Below are 25,704 nucleotides of genomic sequence, written 5' to 3' on the forward strand. Positions count from 1 at the left end.
ATGAATGAAAATGAGAATGAGCCCAAGGACTTAATTAAACTGAACCATGAGAAGCTCTCAGCAGATGAAATATCAGCACTGGTGGTTTCTCCTTGCTGCGGGGCTGTGTCTTTGTTTATAGGTAGGTTTGATGCAGATAGCAAGAATCTCTAAATAAGAGAGAAACTCAGTGACCTTTTAAATTGTCTCATAGAACTGTAAATGGGGAAAGAAGACTTGGTGCATATCAGTAGGGACAGCCAGAAAGACACTGAATGTCTGGGTGGGGTTACACTCCCCCTGAAATCTCAGGCTCGCAGCTTGGGTATGTTCCTGGACTCCACTCTGAGTCTGGATGCCAGGTTTCAGCAGTGGCCAGGAGTGCATTTGCACAATTAAAACTTGTGTGCCAGCTGTGCCCATTCCTTGAGATGTCAGATCTGGCTACAGTGACACATGCTTTGGTTACATTCCATTTGGACTATTGTAACGCGCTCTATGTGGGGCTGCTTTTGGAAACTTTTCGGAAACGTCAGCAGGTACAAAATGCTAGAATGCTGACCAGAGCCAGTTCACCATCACTGGTATAACTCCTGTATTGAAACAGCTTCACTGGCTACCGGTTTGTTTCTGAGCACAATTCAAAGTGCTGGTTATGACCTATAAAGCCCTACACAGCTTAGATCCAGACTATATGAGAGACCAGATGAACCACCTAGAGCCCTAAGATCCTTAGGAAGAAGGCTTTCTCTCGGTCCCACCACCATCCCAGGCTCACCTGGTGAGGACACGAGAGAGAGCCTTCTCAATGGCTGCTCCCACCCTGTGGAACTCCCTTCCTCAGGAGACTAGGCTGGCCCCCTGACTGCTGGCCTTTTGCCGGCAGGCGAAGAGATTTTATTTAAACAGGCCTTTTAAGATCTTGCAGGCTTGGTTTTATTGGGAGATGTGGGGGTTGGTTTTAGATTATTATTTTTAACTTTGTATGTTTTAAATTTTATATTTGTAATTTTTTAAAATATATTTACGATTTTAATTTACAATTTTAATTGTTGTTTTAATGTGTTTTATACTGTATGTGTTGTTAGCCACCTTGGGTCTCACTTTGGAGAAAGGTGGGATAAAAATAAATAAATAAAGAATAAAATAAGTAAAGGTGAATGAATGGCATGAAGTGGAAATGGAAGGAAGAAGCATTTATTCATAGAATCATAGAATCGTAGAATCGTAGAATTGGAAGAGACCACAAGGGCCATCCAGTCCAACCCTCTGCCATGCAGGAACTCCCAATCAAAGCATCCCCAACAGATGGCCATCCAGCCTCTGTTTAAAGACCTCCAGGGAAGGAGACTCCACTACACTCCGAGGGAATGTGATCAACTGTCGGACAGCCCTTATTGTCAGGAAGTTTTTCCTAATGTTGAGGTGGAATCTCTTTTCCTGTAGCTTGCATCCATTATTCTGTGTCCTGTTCTCTGGAACAGCAGGAAACAAACTTGTTCCCTCCTCAATATGACATCAAATATTTAAACAGGGCTATCATATTGCCTCTTAATCTTCTCTTCTCCAGGCTAAACATCCCCAGCTCCCTAAGTCGTTTCCAGACCCATCACCATTTTAGTCACCCTCCTTTGGACACGCTCCAGTTTCTCAATGTCCCTTTTCAATTGTGGTGCCCAGAACTGGACACAATATTCCAGGTGGGGCCTGACCAAAGCAGAATACAGTGGCACTATTACTTCTCTTGATCTAGACACTATACTTTTATTGATGCAGCCTAAAATCACATTGGCCTTTTTAGCTGCTACATCACACTGTTGACTCATGTTCAACTTGTGGTCTACTTGGACTCCTAGATCCCTTTCACATGTAGTCTCGTTCAGCCAGGTGTCGCCCATCCTATATCTGTGCGTTTCATTTTTCAGCCTTACATTTCTTACATTTCTCCATGTTGAATTTCATTTTGTTAGCTTTGGCCCATTTTTCTAGTCTGTTCAGATCGTTTTGAATTTTGATCCTGTCCTCTGGAGTATTAGCTGTTCCTCCTAATTTGGTGTCATCTGCAAATTTGATAAGTATGCCCCCAGTTCTGTCATCCAAGTCATTGATAAAGATGTTGAATAGCACTAGGCCCACGACAGAGCCCTGTGGTACCCCACTGGCCAACTCTCTCCAGGATGAGAAGAAGCTATTGTTGAGCACCCTTTGGGTTCGGCCAGTCAACTAATTACAAATCCATGTAACAGTTACCTTGTCTAGCCCATATTTTATAAGCTTTTTGGCAAGAATGTCATGGGAAACCTTTTCAAAGGCCTTACTGAAATCAAAATATACTATATCCACAGCATTCCCGTCATCTACCAAGCTGGTAATTTTATCAAAGAAAGAGAGAAGATTTATCTGGCATGACTTGTTTCTCTGAAACCCATGTTGACTCCGTGTGATTATGGAATTGCCTTCCATAATCACAAAGAGTCAACATGAGTTTCAGAGAAACAAGTCATGGCAGACAAATCTTATCTCTTTCTTCTAGGTATTCCAGTTATCTCTTTCTAAACCACAAGAATGAAAACAATTACTTGAAAACTAGAGGTAGAATAGTTCTGGGAACATGCATGCTCTGACGGTGGATATTGCCAGGGGAAGACTGAGAGAACACTGACAGGGCCTTAGAGGTAAAGATAGGAATCCCATGGCATACGTGTGATCCAAGGACAGACTTTGAGATCCCCATAATTGTCCCACTTCCTCCAGTTTTATCCTCCTCCATTGAGAATTGTATCTTCATGTTTTGGTGAGCTTTAAACATATGATGGATGGCCATCTTTCAAAAGTGCTTTAGATGTATATTCCTGCATGGATTACATGTCCCTTGTGGTCCCTTCCAACTCCATGGTTCATGATCTCTAGAAGCCTCCAAGACCACAGTTTTCCTCTAAAATTCTTCTTTCTGCATCTTTTAAGATTAATAATAGTAATAATAATAATAAATATTCTGCAGCCACAGATTCAACTATCCATGGCTTGAGAATATTTTTTTTTAAATCCCAAAAGTAAACCTTGATTTTGCCATTTGATGTAAGGGTTACCATTTTATGACACCATTGTATACAGTAGGACTTGAGCATTCACAGATTTTGGTATCCATGATGGGTCCCTGAACCAAATCTCACTGATACAAAGGACCCACTGTTTATAGCTCTGTCTTTCCCCTGGAACATATATTTAATCACAGAGTTGTAGTTTTCCCCCCATTATTTACATGGCCTCATCTGAAGATGTGACTACTGTCTGGGAACTACTGTTAACTTGCTTTCTGACAAACATCTTAAAATGATTTCGGTCTCAGCTTTTCTACCATGCAAAGTACAAACTGAATGTCTTATTTCATTTCAGGCACTACCAGGAATAATTTTGAAGGGAGAAAAGTAATACAGTTAGAATATGAAGCATATGCTCCTATGGCTGAAGCAGAATTGAAGAAAATATGTATAGATATTAGGTTGAAATGGCCTTCAGTGAAGCATATAGCAATACATCATAGACTTGGGTATGTGTCTCTAGGATACTGTTTTATTATTGGACATGTGGGATTTCAGATCTGACTTTTAAAAAAGTAGAACAATCTCTTTTGCTGGGATGAAAGTATATAGGAAAGTACCTCATTCCAGGTTGAACAGTTTGGTCAACTATTATTGTATTGCCAACTCTGAGTAACAGCAGGTTTCCAAGATCTCAGAGAAGTCTTTCCCAGAGTTTGGGAAGTTACTTTTTTAGATGGCAGTGTCCAGAATTAAGCTGCAGTGATAGCATTTAGAAGGGCCTAAATACCCATAAGGCACAAGATTCTGTCTGATCTTGAAACTTAAGCAGGGTCAGCCCTGGCTAGTACTTAGATGGGAAATCACAAATAAATATCAGGTGCTGTAGGTTCTATTTCAGAGGAAGGAACTAGAAAGAATACCTCTGAGTATTCCTTGCAAGAGAAAATTATGTGGTCATCATAAGTCAACAGGCGACTAGAAGGCACATACACACATGTGAGATATCCAAGGTGTTGAACCTGATTTAAGTATTGCATTTAGCATCTTGCTTTGAAGTTAAGACTAAGACCTAGAGTGAATTCACTGCCCCCACATGGAAGCCACCAGATACCACTGCTAAGCTGCTTGGAGAAATTTGTTGTCATATTCTGAGTTGAGGACAAGGCTTGCCCAACTCTGATCTAATTATTGTCCTATGAGGTTGTTATTGTCGCACTTGATCTCTGTCTCTAGTTAATTTGTTTTCCTGCTGAATCCTACTTTTGCAAAGAATAACAGAGAGACATGCAGCTTCTATTTAATTTAAGGTTCGCAGAACATGGCCTCTCTTCCTTTGTATGTCTATTCAGTGGTTAGCAAGAAAACATTTATTTAGTTCTCTCAAGATTAAGCTAATGCAGATAAAAGCAACAACCTAATGCCATTTTTTCACTTTTCTCTGTAGTTCAGTTCCCATTAGTGAAGCGAGCGTGATGGTAGCAATCTCTTCCCCTCACAGAACAGAATCTCTTGATGCTGTGCAGTATTGTATCAATACTTTGAAAGCAACTGTGCCTATCTGGAAAAAGGTACGTGTGCCTCTGTATGCTTGCTTTCAAAACAAAAGGGCAGTAAGTGATGTTTGTACCAAGTCAGTTTTCCACGGACAGTTTGTTGGGGAGGAACATGTTTCTTGAGGCAACTCTAGGAGGGGAATCCAGCACAAGTTCAACAAACACATGTTCACTAGACCTGTGTATAAATAGACACATGTGTACACCATATGTTTCTGCCCCTTCTGAAAATAAGAACAGATATCCTACACATAAAGGTACCTCCTTGGCCAGAATTCTGATGTGGAGGGTGTAAATGCTATTATTCAGTTGTGAATACCTCATGCAATGCATGATTTTGGATTTAAATAGTTTTAACTGTTTTTAATTGTCTTGTTTTTAACTTGTTGAATTGTTTGATAGCCTTTTTAGTCTTTTTCAAAAAATGATTTGCTGTTTTCTACTGTTTGAATTACACTTATTGTATACTGTTCTGAGATCCTTTGATATAGAGGGGAATATAAGTATTGTAATGATTATGTAGGCATATGTTCCATGACACAGATGGCATGGATGCTACACAGGTATAGATGTTGCAGTTCACTTTCTTTTCAGGTTTATGCAGACAGTTGTGCTATCTCGGAAATTCCAAATTTGCAGTCTTTTAGAGGGGGTGGGAAGTTGGATTCACTCTTGTGCAACAGGAGAGTGCAAAGTGATCAGCTGTGCAGCAATACAATGCAGTAACATCTACACTGGCATTGCGCAACCAGTGAACACAATTGCAGCCACTGAGTGGATCCAGGTACAGGTTGAGTTTCCCTTATCCAAAACACTTGGGACCAGAAATGTTTGGGATTTTGGAGGGTTTTTTATTATTATTTTGGAATATTTGCATATACATAATGAGATATCTTGGAGATGGAACCCATGTCTGAACATGAAATTATTTTTCATATACGCTTTATACACGTAGCCTGAAGGTAATTTTATACACAATAATTTTTGATAATTTTGTGCATGAAACAAATGTTGTGTATATTGAACCATCAGAAACCAAAGATGTCACTATCTCAGCCACTTGCCACATTACCGCACTACACTCTTACAGTGCTGCTATTCCACTTTTAACTGCTATGTCTGCCTCCTATTGCATTCTGAGGCCTAATAGCTCCCTGGCTGAGAATTCTAAATGACCCTCCCTAAACTGCAAATCCCAGAATGCAACAGGAGACAGCCAGAGCAGTTAAAGTGGAATAGCAGCATTATAAGAGTGTAGTGTGGTAATCTAGTTAGGTGGACAATTGTGGATTTTGGAATATTTTGGATTTCGGAATTCCTGAACAGGAAAACTCAATCTGCATATGTTTTATGTGAAGTAATAGAACATCTCTGTGTGGGCAACTGAGTGAATAAGAAGAGTTTCTGCGTGTGAGCCAGTGAAACTCTGTGCTTTGTCACCTATTCTACTGGTCCTCAGTCTTATAACATAACACCAGCTTTTCTCCAGCCTTTCTTTTCAAGACAGGGCCTGTGTGCATCTCCTGTGTTATGTATTCAGTCATCACATTCCCAGGTCTCATGCACAAATTATTCATCCAGCTACTTCCCTAGATGTTTTTGTTTCAAAGGAAGCTTGCCACATGTTAAGAAAAACTTAAAAGAAGAGTGGATAATACAAAGGTGGCCCATTTTTGCAGCCACCTTTGCCCTGTACTGCTGCTGCTTCTGTGCCTGTGAAACCTGTGGTATTCATGCAGCTGCTGGAAAAAGAATGGTGCCAAAATTGATGATGGTAGTGCTTCCAAAATAATTTGAATTTAGGATTTGCCTTTCTTTCCAGACGGAAGGGAAGGAAGCACTCTGCTTTGCAGACTGGCAACACTTTGTGGTGCAAGAGGGCACTCAGGCACCCACCTACACCACAGTCATCTGTCACAGCTGTCCTGAATTTTGACAGCAATTGTGGTAGTGAGTCAAAACAGCAGTTGGCTTGATAAATCTGAGCATTAGGTCTTGCTGGTATTTTGTGTTCTGGTGGGAAGGGTATCAGTGTAGTCTCAGTCCCTACCCACAGCAATCCCTGCAGCCTCCTGAAAATCAGTGATGTTGGGGACCTTGCTGAATGATTGGAACTGTGATACAGGGAAGGACAGGAAATCCCTAAAATGCTGTATTTCCCATGAGTACATTCCCAGAAAGCAGACTGTGGGTCCCACTAGACTGAGGGCCTCAACAAACCAGCACTAAACGCCTGCCTTGGAGCAGAGTGGGGGTGTGGCGTCTGTACAATGCACACCCCGATGCTGCCCTGACGCCAGCATCACGCCGTGTGCCTGCATGGCGGGCAGTGTCATGATGCTCCTTTGGCAGTGTGTCAGATGATGCATGTCAAAAGGAGTACCAGAAAGTGCTCCCCTTCCACTGCGCAGAAAGGAGCCAGATTGGGGCTGCTGCATGTAGGAGTGGCTGCAGGCTGCTCCAAAGGGGTGCTCTGCTGAACCCTTCAGTTGTTATCCATTGTTCTTATCCTTTTTTTTTCTTCCAGGAGGTATATGAAGATGACTCTTCCTGGAAGAAAAACAAGGAATGTTTTTGGGTCAAGACAGAAAAATGAAATTCTGCCAAAAGTTTTATTGTAACTGCCTACTGTTTCAAAACAAGGTGGAAGGCAACTCAGTTTCAGCCACGCTTCCATGTTATCTTAATAATATAAGGCGTTTCCAAAGCAGTTGTCTAGGACCTGATTTTGTACAGAAACATAGTACTTTAATTTGTGTTTTTTTCCTGTTCTACTGAGCCTCAAGCCTTAGTGTTGGAACTTTTGAAAAGTTGTATTGGATTCAAAGATAGGATTTATGCAAGCTGCTTAGTCTGTGAAGAATCCTGAAAAATTGTCATGGCTTCCTATGAAATCATTAGTATTTTCATAACATTTGAAATTTTTGACTGATTATGTGAATTTTGTCAGATCAAACAAACTTTTATAATTCTATGCATGATGTAACAGCTACATTCAGCCAGCACAATAGACCATGGTTGTCATGACAAAAATAATGCTAGCTTCCCTCAGACCTGGGCAATTCTCTCTGACATGGCCATGAGGAATAGTTCAGTCTGTTGTCTAAATCCCAAATCATGCTTAATTCTATGGTGTGGTTGAAATAGGCCAGCTTCATAGCCCCATAGCTGAAATTGGCTTTGTTTAAATGAACTTAGTTATGAATAGTCAAAGTTGGTGGAATTTATGTAACAAATAAATGCTGATCAATAAAAAAATGGAAGCAAAAGTTTCAGAAGTGCTCTTTGCTTGTGGAAGAGGGCTAGGCTTATTGCCATCAGGGCAAACTGTAGTTTGTTGTTACACTCAAATGCAATAATTGTCTGTTCAAGCATGACCATGTGAATTTATGCATGTGAGCAACCTAGCATTTCCACATCCTTACATACTTGAAATCCTAGGCTGCTGTGAAGCCCACTAGCCTGTGGAGCCTGAGGTTGGAATGAATGGAATTTTCCTCTAGGTGAGCCTACTATAGCAGTGTCTGCCAGCTTGTAATCAGCAAAGTAAACAGCAGCTACCTCCAGGATTCCTTACTGACCAGGTGTGAACAGGAAAACAGATTAAAGGACAAAACAGGTAACCTGCATCACCAATTCTCAGCATGTTAAAAAGCATAGATTTGTAAGTCTGGTCACCAAAAAACAAGTTATAACAAAAGTGGAGGCTGGTGAAAGAAAATGATACTCCTAGCCGTATTTTGGAAGAAACCTTCAATTTCAACAAAACTGAAAATATTTTTGCTTACTTATGCAAGGTTGACCTGACTTGGTTGTTTCATCTCTCATCTCACATGTTGCTAGTTTTGAAGAACAAGGTTTGATGAAACATGTTGAACTGCTCTTCTTTCTTGTGGTGTAAGAACCTCTCCCTTCCCCCCCCCCCCCCCCATATTATTACTGCCTCTAGTACCTAATTTTCTTTTAAAGCAGTAATTTTTAAAAAATCTACTTTGTTAACTGAGGTATACCTTTACAATAGTAAAAGGTTTTTATAAGAGTTCTGGGTTCCTGCTCTAGTATGTTCTTGCAGAAGTATCATCTTGGTTATGGTTGAAAGTATGAGTAACTCTTTCCCAAGTTTTTTAATGGCAGCACCTGCAACTTTTCATCTTAATGTCAGCTAATAAGTATCATTTCTTTTTAAGATCCCTGGTTTTCATTTCCAGCCACAGTGAAGTAGCCAATATAACCTTTATTGGTTATATTTCCAAAGACATGAATTGCTAATATTGTTGTAAGCATATTTTCCTTAGAAGGATTTTAGTGTTTGTTGCTCTTTATAAAGTCTCAGTGACTTTAATATTGAGAACTCATTGTAATTTTAAAAGTTTGTTTTCTCTTTAACTGTGTATTAGATTTTGTAAAGATATTTTACATTCTTCCTGACTCCTGTTTTTTTTTTTTTTTTGGGGGGGGGGGGTGGGTGGGTAAATACACATTGTAATCCTCGCATTAGTCTGCTGTGAGATTTGTTAGTTACTAGTGTCTACAGATTCATGTGTGGCATTCTCTTGTTTATTTTATATAGTCTTGTTTCACTTTTGTAGCTGCACTGGATCTTGGTCTTTCTTCTCCTGTATTAAGAGGTGCTGATTCTTTCTCTCGTTTTTTACAAGATTCAAGACTGATTGATGCAGCAGGTGAGGTTGCAGTTTGATCCAACATCAGCTCTGGTATGGCACCAGGCATGAAAATTCCTGAACAGGGCAATGCAATTTGTCCCATTGTGGCTGTGGTGGGTTTTACACAGCACCTGGTTGGAGTTTTTGAATTCCATCAGAATATGAAAGCTGCCAAAATCATAGGTTGACCTGAATATGGTTCAGCTCCCTTTGTCATACCACTGATACCATGTTATTGTGATAGAGCAGTCCTCAGTGAAGCTAGAAGTGGATTTCAAGAGGGTTAGATTGATATTCTCAGATAATGGAAACAGCTAAGGAGGAAGCGATAGACAAATGTTCTGTTGAGTAGAAGAAACTGAAGTGCTTTTTGTACTGTCTGAAGATATTACATGTATATTTATGCATTCATATATGATTATTAGAGTCAAAGCTTAGACTCTCCAGAAATCTGTATTGTATATTGCTAGAAAGTTCTGTGTAAACTCCCCCCCCCCCCCCATCCCGAGTCTTATAAACAGCTGATTTTGCTTTATCCATTATCTCTATGTTCAGCTCTTGGCCTAATGTCCAGCATCAGGAACCCCATGTAGAGTATTAGTGCATATCTGTGGTGAGTGGTTTGTTTCTTCCCTGAAGTTTGCAAGGTGGGAAGGAAGGTGTGAGAGGAAGGCCCACTTTGGACTCTATCCATTCCTGTCTTTGATTATGCACACTGTTAAGTTGCACTTCTTGACAATCTTTCATTGCATCCAACAGAAAACAGGTAGGCTAGCCCATCCCCACTGTAAATAATGTGTTTTGACTTACATGGCATTACCTTTCTATGTCAAGGACTGCAAGGTGGATGAATTTCCCCCTCTCTTCACCACTGGTGATTTGTTGGCATTGGCATTGGCTGTCCTCCATTTTATCTCCTCTGCTGGAAACCCTGCCCTTCAAGCATGAAATAAAGCCGAGAGCCATGAGTTGCCCTAATGCAAAGCCATTCCTTCATTAAAGCAATTGTGAACAGAAAAGCTCTAAAAATCACTGCTGTAAGGTATGGTGCATGCAAATACGGGATTCAGAGCTCAGTGTCTGAATTCGGATTCAGAACAAAATACTGCAGGAAGAACCAGGGCTGAACTTAAGTGGCATATTTTCTTGCAAGATTTCCATGGGCGTTTCTGATGCCTGAATCAAAAACCACCACTCCCCAAAAAACCCTGCACTAGTAATGCTGGGAATTTTTTATTAGCTACTCAGTGTATACCAAAGTAAGTAATCTTTCTTGGCCACCATTCCGTCCCCCCCAAAACCTGATGGAAACGTCTGATTGCCAGTAGAATGGAGTTCCTTCTCCTCAACCTCCTCTGAAGACACTTGCCAAGATGTCCCATGATGCTTGCCTTAGGGTTGCCATAAGTAAAAAATTACTTGGAGGCACACAACAACAACAACTGCAACAAAATGCAGTGATGCCTAGTAAAATAAATGTGAGTGGGAGTTATAATTGTAGCAATATTGTCACATTCATGACTAAGTAGCAATTGTGAATGCAAAACAGATACTTAGAGGTACTCATCTGTAACTTTTTTTATTCACAATCACTACTTTTTCATGATTGTGACAATATGCCACAATCATAGCTCCCCCTCTCCAACCTACTTTACCAGGCATCAGCTGCATGGGCAGGGGAGATTGTTTATGACTGGAACATGGGTAAATGATAGTTGTCAGGTTTGGGGTGGGGTTAGGAAAGGTTGCTTACAAAGTATACTTAAGTACCTTAAATCTTTGTATACTTTTTATACTTAGTAGCTCATATAGGATTCCAGCCAATATTTATTTCTACAATACAGTGGTACCCCGGGATACGAATGCGCCGCTTTACGAAATTTCCGGGTTACGAAAAAAATCCATTGAAAAAAACATTTCCGGGTTACGAAGGTTATTTCGGGTTACGAAGAAAAATTTGGTGCTTTTCGGCGCGATTTCACACGGAATCGCGGCTTTCGCTATTAGCGCCTATGGGCTTTTCGGCTAGCGAAAGTTTCCGGGTTACGAAAGCGGCGGCGGAACGAATTAATTTCGTAACCCGGGGTACCACTGTACTAGAAATAGCCAGTAGATGTCAGTGGAAATGCTATCAAGAGACCCATGGGTAAAATACATGCCTTCTGTACGTACTAAAAATGCAGAGTTGTGCAGATTTTGAAAAGCTTCCATAGTTAAACTATGAATGGTGCTTGATTCCATGACAACTCAAACAATAGTGTATTTTCTTGATGTGTAAAGACGATGTTCAACTGGAAAAATGTATAACAAATATGTTTTCAGATGTGTAGCATCTTTACTTACCATCTTATGTTGACTCCTTACAGTCTCAGCAAAAATGAAGAGCGCACAAGTCAACCATAAGTGGTTGCAATTAAGTGTAGGGTTTTTCTGTACCAGATAGGTATGTAGCAAATCGAATTTTGCAATAAAAATGCACAGGGGTTATTTCAAATTTAATCCATCAGATCCATTTTTACTTAAACACACTCACTTCATCATCAGTTTTTCTGGAACAAAGTGCAAAATATACATATAGAGAGAGCACAACATACTCTATTGAAATGGAGCAATCTGTACATCTTATTTAAAGACTGTAAAATGTACACAGAAGGTGAGGTGGAAATGCATGCATTTTAATTGTAGTATGTGCACAAAATCCCATTGGGTTGAAATGTAGAGGGTTTGGTTTGTATTCATGTTAGCTTTCTGGTTACTTGCCCAATACTGAAGAAAGCTTTGTAGTTTTGCAGCCAACTAGTAAAATCTCCCCTGTGCAAATTAATAACACCAATGGCATATTTAAGAAAATTGTCCTGAGTTCCCTTGTATGTTGAATTGTTAGTGGAACAATATATTTAATAAAAACAGGCTTTCTGGCAGGTTGGATTACAGGCATCTTCCAGCATTGCAGACATGTATTACAGTCCGAATGGGTGTTCAATGGAATGTTCAATGTTTTCAATGGAATTTGTTTAGAAAATTCATGTATTCATATGATTGTAGCCCCAGAATTCTTCATTTTCTGCTACTGCCATAGAAAAGAATTCGTTTTTTCTTGGCATTGTGGTTTTCTGCACAAGATGAAGGTCTATAAAACATTTTTTAAAATAAACACAAATGCCATTTAAGTGTATTTGCTCAAATGCCTCAACCCTGAAGCCCAAATTCCTAGCTTTCCAGTTATAGTAAATGCTGCCAAGTCTGGGGTAGCTGTGAGAGTAGTTTTGTCATTAACCAGTCTTAAAGATGTCTCCATTCCAAATGCTGAATCTAAAGCATGCCCAAGCTTGTGTTAATTACGGGCAAGTATAATCAAATGTTGTACTGTATAACTATTTTTATGTAACTGATCAGATTAAGGTAATGTAAATAAATGTAGAATTTAAATGTGAGATAGCAGAATCTGTATAGGAGACAGTCAAAACAATCCCGGTCTACTCCCTTTATTTTAGTGAATAGCTGAATTTCATTGCTTTTGCAGTTCTGATTAGAAAGATTCTATTAAACCCAATGCCTTATGGTATCGTGTGGTATCAAATGGCATTTTTAATTATCAAAAAGTGTGCATATTACAAAACCTATGTGAAAAACATCCAATTTGTCATTAGACTACATTTGTGCTACCTGAAAAGTGCAATAAAAACACCAGTGACTGTTAAATGGCTGATTACTGAGTCATTTACTCTCTAAAGGATAAAGTGGCTCAGCTGAATATATGAAATCCACAGATCTTAATAGTCCAGGGTGGAGACGGGTGTAATATTCACTTCATGTGGAATCAATCAGTTGATCCTCTAGTCCTATAGACACTCCAGTGGCTCTGATACTGTTTTCCACATGCAGCAAGCGGTTCACTTCATAACCAACAAATAAGTCTTTATCCTACACATATTATTTCACTTCACATCATAATAGCCCCAATATTTCCAGAATAAGTCCCCAATAGAGCTATGCACGGGTAGCAACAGGCTACTCTATATGTTGACTGGGATATGTAGTTTTGTGAGTAACCAGCAGTCTTTGGCAGAGAAAGCTATAGACCTTATAAAACCAGAAATCCATAGATTGGAACTATTTCACTTAAAATTATTAAAGTGCGCTCAAACTACACTATTACTACAATGTAGCTGCACCCTTAGTCTCCTAAGTAAGACTTTTGTGAGCAGGAAAAAACATTACACTGAATTTATTTACCCTGTGAGTCTGAGGGTGAAACAGATGATCAAAAAAGAGCCGGCTTCATGGCGGACTAGGGGTGTGCCGTTTAAACAGTAGCATGCCCCCAGTCTGCTGGGAAGCCACAGAGCTGACTGCATGTGTTGTGGATCCATGGCATTTTGGCAGCACAGTGCTTACACACACTGCACTGAAGAAATGCTGAAAAAACACTGCTGCAGCAGCAAAGGCACCCTTTCCCTGGAGCAAAAGGGAGCAGCTTTCTGCCGTTCTTTTTTGTGCTGGGAAAAGGCTGGGTTGGGGTGTGCGGTTGCCGTGGCCCCAACCTGGCAAGCAAAGGGGCAGCAGCAAGCCTCTTCTTACTCGCCATCTGTTTAGCCCCTGAGTTTTCAAGTTTTTTTTATTTCATAATTGTTTTTAACACTGCAGTCTTACACTCTTTTGGAGGATTCTCCAGGGGACAGAGGATGCAGTGGGAGAGGCAGGCACACACCAAGTTCCACTCTAGACTGTAGGAGACCTTCCTTGGTTCCTATCTTGATAGTGCTGAAAACAGGGCAGATGGCAGGACATACTGAGGATGGCTGAGGGTTCCCAGGATGCTAAATACCCTTGTTCCCACAACATGGCCCCAGATACAGGAGCTGAATGATGAGAGTAGCAAACCCTCCTCCCCACTGGCTTCAATGAGAAGTAGTGAAGAAAAAAGGACACCATTTCCCAGAAGATAATTGGAATTATTGACTCTTCTGCCACAATCTCCCTACCATGACTTAACAGATAGTGTATATGAACTATGTGGGGCTCAAAGAAAAAATAAAAATGAATGCATGAAAACAAGCAGTGTGATTACTCATCCAGCAAAGCAGCCATAACTATACAATTGTCCTTCTTTACTGAGGAACAGCGGACACAATCCATACACAATTAATACCATCCAGCCAGAGATATATTCAGTATATCTCTGAATATATCCCAATGCCACCAGGCCTCCCTAAAGGAACTGAGCCCTCCCAGAAGGCATCTGACTCCATCCTGGCCTCTGAGGGAGAGAAAGGTAGGCCCAATGCCTTCCCTAATCAGTCCTAATCAGAGTAAGAAGAAGGGCCCTCCCTCCAGTCCATCTGCCCTGGCCCAGGCCTCAGAGGGAGAGAAGATCTGCTGGACTTTTCCCCTTCCCCACTGCCATTCCCTTCTCCTTTTGTCTCTTTAGATTGTAAGCCTGAGGGCAGGGAAATGTCTAATTAACAATTTGTAAGCCGCTCCGATAGCCTTTTGGCTGAAGAGCGGGGTATAAGTAAATCAATATTATTAAATATTATATGTGTGTCACCACGAATTGAGTCATCGGTTGATTTGTACAAAGTGTTTGTACAAATCTGTAATGTCACATTTTGTGCTGCAATTACAACCACACACCTACATCAGAATAGAAGATTATAATACTAGATTATGATCAGGTGCCAGCCTGAACTCCCTGCTGGCACCAACATCTGAATTGCCATTGCACATTTTATGTGTAATTATAAGTCATACACTTTTGAACTAGTCACTAACAGTATGAGTTCTTTGAGGTTTCCATCCCTAAAGGCAAGGAGTAAGTATATTCTAGGAATATGCAGTCCTCCAGGTGTTCCATTTACCCTAACCAGCATAGCCAATGGTGAGGAATGATGGGCATTATAGTCTTACTGTATGCAAAGGCCTCTCACTCCCTTTCCCTACATTGTACTGCATCCTTAAGACTTTTTTTCCTATAGCTTCTGAGACCTTTACAACCGAAGTCTGATCTCATGTTTCACCCAGTTATTCTTGGGTAATGCCAGGGACTCATCCTCCAACCTCAAACTAAACAACAACTTGGGCTGATCTATGTAGCACCTTGCCATCTCCAATGGGACGGTTAGTGGCTGCCTGCCAAATATCTGATTGCCTGTTGCTGAGTATGCAGATACACAAGTCTCAGAAGTGGAACAGAATGCACTTCCCGCTTCTATGATTAGAATTATATGGTGGGAAAACACATGATTGACAGACACAATGGAAAAAATAACCATCTCAGGTACTGTGATGACCAAAATTCCTCTCATCACAGTCCTGTCTGAATAAAATCTATAATGACACACTGTGTCTTAAAACTGGGCAGCTATGATTCTCCAGTTGTCTTTGAGCTTCAACTCCCATGAACCCTAGCCAGCATAGTCAATGGTGAGAGATTATGAAAGATACAGTGCAAAGTCATCTGGAGAGCTGCAGTTGTCCATCTCTGTTTTAAATTATAAGGAACTTCAAAAAAACCAATTCAGAATGATAAAGGCAATGACTGTGCTAATGCTGGTGGTGTTGGACACACGCAAACCTTTGTATACTTCAAAGAATTATTTGAACAGTAGACTGCAAATTAAAATAAATGATGTATGTGTCAATGTTCAGTAAAGACCTTCTATCCGAAACTGGCTGCTTATCAATGGCAGTAAACAGAGTAATATTTCTGGCACTGATTAGAATTGTTGATTCTATTAATTCAGAGAGTCTGTTGTATGGGTGCAGGACATGTGGCTTGCCAGATATAGTTCAATTGCAATTGTCATCCACCTCAGCTTGCATAGCCGATGTGCGAAAAATCATGTGCTATGGCATCTGGGGGAGCCCACATGTTTTGTACTTCTTGTCTATAAAAAATAATACAATACAAAATCGCACAGCAACACAATATACTTTAAACTCTTTTAAACAAAACCCCAAACCGACCAGCAGTTATTACTAAAATAAAATAGTACATGTAAAAATATTTTCATCTATAAAACACATAAGACATTTTCATTAAAAAAAAGAAAAAAGTGTGAAACAGCATAATAATCTGTAAGGCACTTAGTGTAGTTGAACCAGTGTGACTGCAAGCATCGCTTGTGGCTCAGAGGGTTGGTAGACACAGTACAGTAAGTGCTATGTTCAATCTCAGTCCTTAGTGAGTTCCATAATTTCATCTACATCTTCCACATCCTTCCCCATTTTTTCATACTTCCTCTTGAAGAAACCAAGCTGTTAGATTAAAAGAGGTAATAGATAGTAAATATTCTGGAATTGTGTGTGCGCGCATGCGTGTGTGTACTGTACATGTATGTGAGTTTACTTGTGGGTATGTGTATATATTACATGCTACCTAAGCCCAGTTTCCACACTTGGTTGTTAAAACATTTACACTTCTCTGCATATGCCTACATATGCTGTATTCAGATACAGCACTTCATTATGTGCCTCAAGGCACTGCTAAACAGTATTAAACCTCTTTTATGAAGAGACTAGAAGCTTTTTGCTTCCATTTTTAACTAGTTTGTTATTATGTTAAAACAGAGAAGACTGTAGTTAGTCTTAATTATAGTATCATAGGTGCTGATTCCAGCTCGTTTTCCTAAGTAAGACTAGCCATAGTTCAACCATGGCTATCTGAAAAAAACTCCAGTCTCCTGGTTGCTGTGTTAGATAGGTAGGGGCTCCATTGCTATAACATAATCAGTGCTAATAAGATTCATATCTCCAAAAATATGTCATTTTTTCGCCTGTGAATACTTAAACAAAAATCTTAAAATATAATCATGTTGATTCTAAATGTACCTATATTAAATGTATGTATATTATTGGGGTTGGGGGAGTGTTGGTTCAACATTTTAAAAATTGTGGTTAGCATCCTGTTAAATATTTATGAAGGCATAAGCTGGACCTGAGCCTAAACACCATAAAGGCACCAGATCCCATCTGATCTTGAATGCTAAGGCAGGATAATTTCTGGTCAGCACTTGGATGGGAGACTGTCAATGAATACCAGGTGTTGTAAACTATATTTCAGAGGAAGGAACTGACAAAACCATCTGTAATAATGAGGAGCTGAGTATTTCTTGAAATTCATGGGGTCACCGTAAGTAGATAGGAGACTTGAACACACACACATATACCATATATACTGGACTGATATTTCATAACTTTCAGGACCCACATTTACAGTAGTTAATGACTGTACCTAAGCACAAAAACTTACCTCTTAAGGCAACTATTGCCCCAATGGAAAGGTTTCTAAGGCGCTACAGACCAGAGCACTGGGGAATGATGACTGCAGCTCTTCCCCTGGTTGCAGGGTGCTTTGGGACAAGCAGTTGTGGCAGGACCCTGAAAGGGTCTCTCCAGCTGCTTGTCTCGAGATGCCCCAGAACTGAGAGAATACTGCATTCAGCATTTCCCCGTTTCCCCATCTGCAGATCTGCAGAAACAATTAGGTTGGGGGTTTGGGCAGAGATCAGCAGAAATAACTATAAAGACAGAGCTCTGTCAACATAGCTATGTCTGACGATACAGGATCTCGGCCAGTGATTCAAGAACACTGCTTATGAATACATGTGGGAATATATCATTTAATTAATTTCTAAACATTTTAAAAGTGTTTACTTACTTTCCATAAAGCAGCAATTAGACCTACTAGCAAGAGGAGACCCACTAATACACTTCCTATCACAACTCCAATTGGCACTTCTGCTTTCTCATCAGGATTTATTATTGTGACTGAAATCTGGGGAGGAAAAAACCCAAATGGACCACAGTTAGTACAAAAGGTACAGTAGTGCCTTTCCAAAAGGCATTTGCTCAGTATGGAATAGTCCAATTTTACAAAGTTGTGCTCTGAGAAAATTAATAACATCACAAATCTGTGTACTTTAAATAGTAAATACATGCTGTTCATTCAGTTTAAAAGTGATTTATACTAAATTCTGTACAAATTTTGAAAACATGCTGGTACAGAACAAATAGATGACATTTTTCATCTCCCACTGGTAAGAGCCTCAAAAACCTAGGTGGAATCTAAATGAGGCCGATTCTGCAAAGATTGCTCGTTACTGCCTTGGACTCAGAAATCCTAGGATAAGTGTTTGCCTGTTCTTATTTGCAGAAATGGATGAGTGCAATATTCTGCAGGATTTTCTCTACCTCCTGCTTGGTACTTTTTATGGAATCAGTCTGATGATAAATGCAGATGTTCTTGTTGGCTTCTAAATGCATTTAGAATTTTCAAAATCTCTAAGCATTCAAAATGAGTTTCAAAAACCTGGATTAACTTTCTTTTAAATGAAAAACATGTAAAGAGGTACAATTAAATGCAATTTAGTAGTCTGATGCAATTTAATTTCAGGACGCTGGCAACTGCACCTTGACAGAACTTGAATAATTAAAATTTTATTGCTGGAAATCTTTTTTATTATCATCATTGCCTGGGTTTGGGTGTGGATCTATGCATAGATTTTACTATGGCTATTTCCCACATATGTTGTAACAAAATGAAATAATGATTTTCGCAGATAAAACTTTAACACTACACTTCTCAAATGGTTGACTAACGGGGAAAATTTAATTTGATGAAAATGATTTTTTTTTTTTACAATTTCCTTGAACATATTAATAAGTAAGATCACATGAGTTTTGGTGTATTTTTTAAATCATTCACACTTCCATACTGTTTGCCTTTCTGTTCCTTTTGTATAGTGGTGGCTTTGAATGGCTGACCTCAGGGAAACTGGAGCTGAGTATCTTCTGCAGCTCTTGGAGCCGTTGAATCTCATGGGTGGATGGAATTGGATTCAACAGCTTGTCAAAAATGCCTATTCAAAGCAAATCAATGGGTCCTAGAGAGAAAATGAAACCTGAACTCTCCCTAGAAGCCAAGATGACTAAACTGAGACTGTTGTACTTTGGACATATCTTGATAAGACAGTGATGCTAGGCAAGGTAAAAGGCAGTAGGAAAAGAGGATGAATACATTAGAAATGGATAGACTCAATTAAGAAAGCCATCGCCCTGAGACTGTTGGTGACAGCACTGGAGATCTCTCATTCATAGGGATGCTATAAATTGAAGTGAGCTTGACAGCAGTTAACAACATGCAAAGCAAGGGAAAATGTTTCCATTGCTTTCCACTGGAAAAACCAGGATTCAGGGACACAAGCCTCAGCACAGTGGAGAAAGAGGTTGTCCCATTTTACTACATCACTGTATGTAATGGGGCTTGAGCATCCATGGATTTTGGCATCAAGAGAGGTCCTGGAAGCAGTGCCTAGTGGATACCAAGGGCCCACTGTCTATGCCTCTCAGCAATTCATCTCCATTTTAATCCAAATAGATGGATAATAGGCTTATCTTGACAACCACAGTTCCCAAGGGCATTTCACAGACTAGAGCTTTCCTGGCAGATCTGAGGGAATGGGGAAGCATTTCCACAGGTGTACTAAACCTGACCTATAAACTGCAGTCTGTAAATATGTTTCATCTTGTAGGAGTCCCCTCAAAGTCTTTCAAGAGTGAGACTTAAACTCACATCTTTTGTTTTCCACTACAGCAGTAGCCCTGCAGCCAGATCATCTAAAAAAAGCTACAGCTACTCTCTTTTTCCACAGTTTGTTAGTCTATAATTTATTATACTTTTTGATCAAATCAACACAACAATCCATTTTTTTGTACTAAATGATTTAAACAACAAGAGTTTTATACATAGTTTTAAGTTCCTTTCTAGGTACATGATAATACATGTTAAATAAAAGTTCATGCTAGCATTTGCAATTAAAACTGCTAAATTTCCAGTCATCTTAAAACTCACAAGATAGTTTATAAAAGTCAGTAATAATGTAACATTTAAATAAGAACAAGACACCAATTTTGTGTTAAGCCATATGCTTTTCATTAGCATAAAACAGCATAACAAGACTGGAAATACAAAATAGGTATACTCACTGGTAAACTGTTTTCTCCAGTCACAAACAGATCTGAGTTATGGGCATCAATTTCTGCAAATGCAGATAGCTGTATTCTCTGGAACCTTGACTGCAGTACAAAAACATAGCACACTACAATTAAAAATTATATGATTTTCAAAGTACATAAAATTATTTAGAGTTTTTAGTCCATTTAAAAGAAACCATATAGTGTGACCAATACAAATAGCTTGCTTAATAATTTTTCAGATCTTTTTATGAAGAGGCCATTGTGCTAATTATTCCATCTTTGGCTACTATTCTAACTAGGGATGATGTTTACTCAGTTTGTTTTAGTCTAAACATGGGTATGATTATATTTAGATCAGGGGTGGGAAATTGTGGCTCTCCACATGTTGTTAGACTGCAGTTCTTACTATTCCTCACAATTGGCTATGCTGCATGGGGCTGATGGGATTTGCACCATCTGGAGACTGCACTATTCCTACCCATGATTTAGAAGATTCTTTTATAATCTATGCTAGATCTTCTGAAGTGGCTTCAGATCTACACAGAATCATGTGGACATGCTTAGTCTCATAAATATATAAAATACAAAATATATAGGGTCTGGTAAGTTATTAAAACACAGATGTTACTTACAGCTGCAAATGTTCCATTCCAGATTCTGGCAGAAACATTAACGTAATATTCACCCTTCAGAATGATATCTTTTAACTTGCACATAATTGTATCACATTTGACATTCTTGCAGTTCTTTCATATAAGGAGAAAATATAATATAGCATTGTTATTAAATATTATTACTTTCAAATGTGGCAGAACAGCAATTCATATCTTTCATACAATTTAGGCATTCACTGTATTTCACTGAAGTTTTTTTAATAATTCCACATAAATCTGTATCATCACAGAAGGCTCTTTCCCAGAAGGGAAAGTATGTAGATTTGTGTGTCTGTCTTTCTGCTAAATCCAACTCTAGCCCATGATAAAAATAATCCCAGAATCCCAGATTAGCTCATTTATTCAATCCTGGTATGGCCATATTATGTGTCCCACCTCCTGTAGAAAGATAAGACCCTCTCCTGGAGATATCCATATGTAGAACTCTATTGTCAATGAGTTCAGGGGTGGCTCCACTATTATTAGCCTTCTATAAAAATATTTAAAACTATACAACACAGTGATTAATCCCACACTGATTTTATTTATTTTATTTAATACATTTATATCATGCCTTTCTCCTTGTCAGTTTGGTATAGTAGTTTGAATGTTGTACCAGGATTACTGGAGACCTAGATTCAAATCCCCAATAAAAATCTAGGTGATGACCTTGGGCACATTATACTCTCTCAGTCTCAAAAGAAGGCAAAGGCAATGGCAAACTCTTCTCAATAAATCTTGCCAATAAAGACCATGATAAGATCTCAGGTCATAAGTTCACCATACATTGTGAATGATTTGAAGGCACACAGCAACTTCATATATTTTTTTTGCACAGGACCCAAGGCAGCGCCCATATTTTATTGTATCAGTATATCTTTTTACCTGTTCTGTTTTGTTTGGAATTTCTGCATTTTATTTTACTGTTTTCTATAAGGAATGAATAGACTTAGTATTCAATGAATGAATGAATGAATGAATGAATGCACTGAACATTCATTATGCCTATGCATGGATTTCTTTCTATTTCACTTGGTACATAACACATTCTAGCTTTCAAGTTTAGCTATGCTTTTGCATTTGTCCATGTTTCATTAACTGTTACAAACACAAAAATGAATTGTGAACTGTATTGGCCTATGTTGTCAATATTAATCAACAGCAGTCATAAAATTAACTCACCAGTTCTTCCAAAGCTTTGAAGTTTTCTTTTCTAAATGACACTGCATAACTTTGTTGTCCTATATTATATGGATTTATCTGTGCTTCACACCTGAGGTCACCACCCTGGAAAGAATATGCAAATTCATACGTGGAACAGAGGGCCTGCATCATCATTGTTAGTCTTTCTATGGTGTTTTTGTATTCATGCTGTCTTCACTATTGTGCTATAAACCTTTATTAAAAAACAAACAAACATTGTTTTACCTGACTGGTGTGCACTGCAGTCACATACATCAATGGATTGTTCCCTTCACTCTGCTTTGGAATATGGATTTTTAAAGATGCCATATTGACTGGAATACTTCCTCTTGTGACCTGAAAAATAAACAATTACGCGGACAATCAGTGGGGAAATAATGCTAGCAGATAATGACTTAAGTTGCACTTGCCCTCTGTTAGCACTTGACAGTAAACAAGTGTATATATTTAGCTGCAGCTAATAAGTCTTTGTGTTTATGAATGGAATTTGTGCTTGTTTCAAATCTGTGCAAGTACAAGCATGGCACAGTAGATTATACAAACTTTAGAACAGAGCCTGTGTTCTTTACTGTTTTAACATTCCTTTCAAATAATGCAAGGCTCTCATCCTCAGAATTAATGTGCATCTTTAAGGATGTATGGACATTATTTTTCTCAAGGCTTGGAAATCAAAGAAAGAACTGGTCAAAGCTCCCACATATTTTAGATCTGTGAACGTAATGTACATACACATATGCATGAAGAACAATGCCATTTTTGTTCTTCATGCATATGTGTTGCCCTTGACAAACCGATGGTAGCTATTTCATATTGACATATTAAAAAAAATTATTACTCAGTGTGAGGGACAAACTGGATTTGTACTAATATGAACAAACTTTTTCATTTTTGCATTGGTGTATCTAAAGAACCAAATCTGTTTAATATTGGAAGGACTGCAGTCTATAGTTCAGGAAGAACAACCACATGTTACATGTGACACCATAAACTAACAAATTTATTATAGCTGGAGTGTCCATGGATTATAATATCACAGTACTCTGTATTGGTTTTGCATTGACACAGCTACCCTACTGTAAATTTTATTTCCAAATACAGTTGCCCCTTTGATTTTGCAGGGGATCAGTTCCGGACCCACCCACCCCCACAAAAATGGAAAATTGCCAGTATTCAAGCCCCATTGGCTTGAATGGCAGCATGTGCCCCATTTTGTCCCCCTTTGTTTGCCACCCACAAATGGGTGAAGGATGCAGACTCCAAGTCTGCGAAAATGTAAGGGCGACTGTAGTTCAAAGAGATAATAAACTGATAATAATGTTTCAGACTAGGACAGAGGACATACAGACTAAAAGCTAGGTATGAATTTTAAGTAATGAAGTAACATAAATAGGATAGAGGCCACCGAAAATCACTAGTGCAGCACATTACAGTCAATGTGCCATATGACTCATAATAAACACAGAGCAAGTGACATCCCTCTAGAGCAGATGAGGCAGTTCTGACCTTGAAGGTATGCTTCTTCATTGCCCCATGTGCCACCACATCCATGGGTCAGTTATTCAGGGAACCATGGGAACTTGTATACTTTGTATAGCCCAATTTAATCCAGTCCTGACAGTGTTTAGCTCAATATGTTTTAGTATGAAACATAAAACATGATAGTTTTTAAGTCATATGCACACTGAGCATATGTTTACTGACCTTAACAGAAAAATTGAATGCAGGTCCAATTTCATCAAAATTGTTCACCACAGAAGGAACATAATGATCTGAATATACTTCATAGAGATTCATACTAGTAAACCTGAACAGGAAAATATTATATTATGAACACTTTCTTTTCATTTTCTCTACTGACTTGAGTGACTGAAGTAAAAACTGTATTTTAGAAAAAAGTAGTAACATGTAGGTTTACTTTTAAAAACAGTAATGCTGATAATCCAAAATGAACTGAATAAATGCACCAAAATAAATAAAATATCTCAGAGTTTTTGGACATTCACGAAAACCATCTGGAGTTCTCAACATTTCTATGATAATACGAGATACTGATTGCACAAGAAATACCAGCAAATGTCAGACATTTGGTGTGCTATTAGCATGATACAAGTGTCTACATGTATTCACTTCTCAGCAAAGGTCAGATATTTGGTGTGCTATTAGCATGATACAAGTGTCTACATGTATTCACTTCTCAATATAATATAAGCATTCTAGAATTAGTATTAAAATTTCAGGAAAAACACATATGTGGATTATTCTTGAGATTTCTGCTTCACTGATGAGTCATGCTTTTCTCTGTGTCTATGTGCCTTCAAGTCAGCTGTAAACTCATGGTGATCCCGTGAATTTCATAGGGTTTTCTTAGACAAAGAATATTCAGAGGTGGGTTTGCCAATTCCTTCCTCTGAATGTACCCTACAGCACCTGATATTCCTTGGTGGTGTGCCATTCAAGTACTAACCAAGGCTGACCTAACTTACCTTCTTTTTTTTTTAATTTTTAATTTTATTTTAACTTTGCATGGCATACAAATATATAAAGCCGTACAAATTAATATATGAGAAGGAAAAGAAAAATATATACATATGTACTTATGTATATGCAAATTTATAAGCTAAGTACTTCTGTTGTAAGGGCATAATACCTTTTAACGGATATTTGACAATTCTTTCTGTCATCATCCGTTAGTAAATTCCGCCCCCGCCCCCCCGTGTGATAGTCTTTTTCTGTTGGATCACATGATTACTTTCTGAGATCAGACAGGATCTGGTGCTTTAAGGATATTTAGGTCTTGTAAGTCATGCTTTTGCTTTTACTGACCACAAATTTGTAGAGATATGCTAAACACCAAGAAAATTTCCATAAGCACTGCTAGTTAATTTAGAATTACCTTGTTAAGTGGAGTTCTGCATCATATCGAAGACGGACTGTCAGGTTGACCTGGTTGTTTGTATCATCCTCTTCATTACTTGCACTAAAGAATTGCATATGTAAAATGTTTTTATGAAACACCCTTATTTATAAACATAGCTTGATACCATTCAGTGTCCAGGAACAGTTTTTTTTTTCTGGGGGCATCTTTAGGGTAATGAAAAAATACAAGCAACTTAATCCAGAGAAGACTGCCACTAGAGTGCATCCTCTCTAAAAGAATAGGGAGCTAGATATTGAGGATTCCTAGACGCTATGGAAATACAGAAATCAGCAGCCGCCAGGAATGTATTTTCAGCTTTGGCTGGTTTGCAGCTAAGGCCTTATTTAGAGAAAATGAAGATTGCTTCACATGTGTTTGGTTATATTACTCCAGGTGGGATAATTGTAACATGCTACGGTGGGGACTCCCTTTTGTATTTATTATTTATTTAATTAATTTATTCCCAGATCTTTTTCTGCCATGGAACCCAAAGTGACTTATAATAATTTTTTTTAAAAAATAAATAGCTAAAATGTCATATTACAGAAGTTCAAAATAATTAAACAATAGTTTTGTTAAAAGCACATAATAAAACACATTTAAAATATAATTCAAAACTTACAAGATAAAAGCACATCACTTTCAAATGCTGTTCTGCCACAACATTAAAATCCCTTTGCAGATAGTGAAGAAAGCAGCAGCAAGAATGGC

At 38.7% G+C, this 25,704-nt stretch overlaps 2 protein-coding genes across 3 annotated transcripts in view; one reads left to right on the plus strand and one right to left on the minus strand.

Annotated features, from left to right (window-relative positions):
• On the plus strand, positions 1–9,742 carry LOC149324050 (molybdopterin synthase catalytic subunit-like). Of its 2 annotated transcripts, XR_016277779.1 has the most exons (5): positions 1–121; positions 3,376–3,529; positions 4,468–4,591; positions 7,104–8,195; positions 9,235–9,742. XR_016277779.1 is itself a non-coding variant. In XM_089495728.1 (4 exons), the coding sequence occupies exons 1-4, from the start codon at positions 1–3 to the stop codon at positions 7,170–7,172; spliced, it is 468 nt and encodes a 155-aa protein (XP_089351854.1). In that variant the 3' UTR covers positions 7,173–8,276. The 2 variants fall into 2 exon arrangements, 1 of the variants encoding a protein (XP_089351854.1); XM_089495728.1 differs by lacking the exon at positions 9,235–9,742 and having other exon boundaries at positions 7,104–8,276.
• Positions 9,743–16,173: 6,431 nt separating this feature from the next.
• The window catches only part of ITGA2 (integrin subunit alpha 2), a 77,733-nt gene continuing 68,202 nt past the window's right edge, over positions 16,174–25,704 (minus strand). The window contains exons 23-30 of the mRNA XM_089486165.1: positions 24,970–25,053; positions 23,778–23,880; positions 22,302–22,412; positions 22,056–22,160; positions 20,853–20,966; positions 20,230–20,319; positions 17,903–18,019; positions 16,174–16,500 (exon numbers count right to left, since the gene is read on the minus strand). Of these exons, the coding sequence (XP_089342291.1) occupies positions 16,417–16,500; positions 17,903–18,019; positions 20,230–20,319; positions 20,853–20,966; positions 22,056–22,160; positions 22,302–22,412; positions 23,778–23,880; positions 24,970–25,053 (808 nt within the window). The 3' untranslated portion in view covers positions 16,174–16,416. The remainder of the gene's footprint in view (positions 16,501–17,902; positions 18,020–20,229; positions 20,320–20,852; positions 20,967–22,055; positions 22,161–22,301; positions 22,413–23,777; positions 23,881–24,969; positions 25,054–25,704) is intronic.

This window comes from Sceloporus occidentalis, unplaced genomic scaffold (genome assembly GCF_023333645.1).
Source record: "Sceloporus occidentalis isolate IW3139 unplaced genomic scaffold, rSceOcc1.0.p SCAF_1, whole genome shotgun sequence".
NCBI lineage: Eukaryota > Metazoa > Chordata > Lepidosauria > Squamata > Phrynosomatidae > Sceloporus > Sceloporus occidentalis.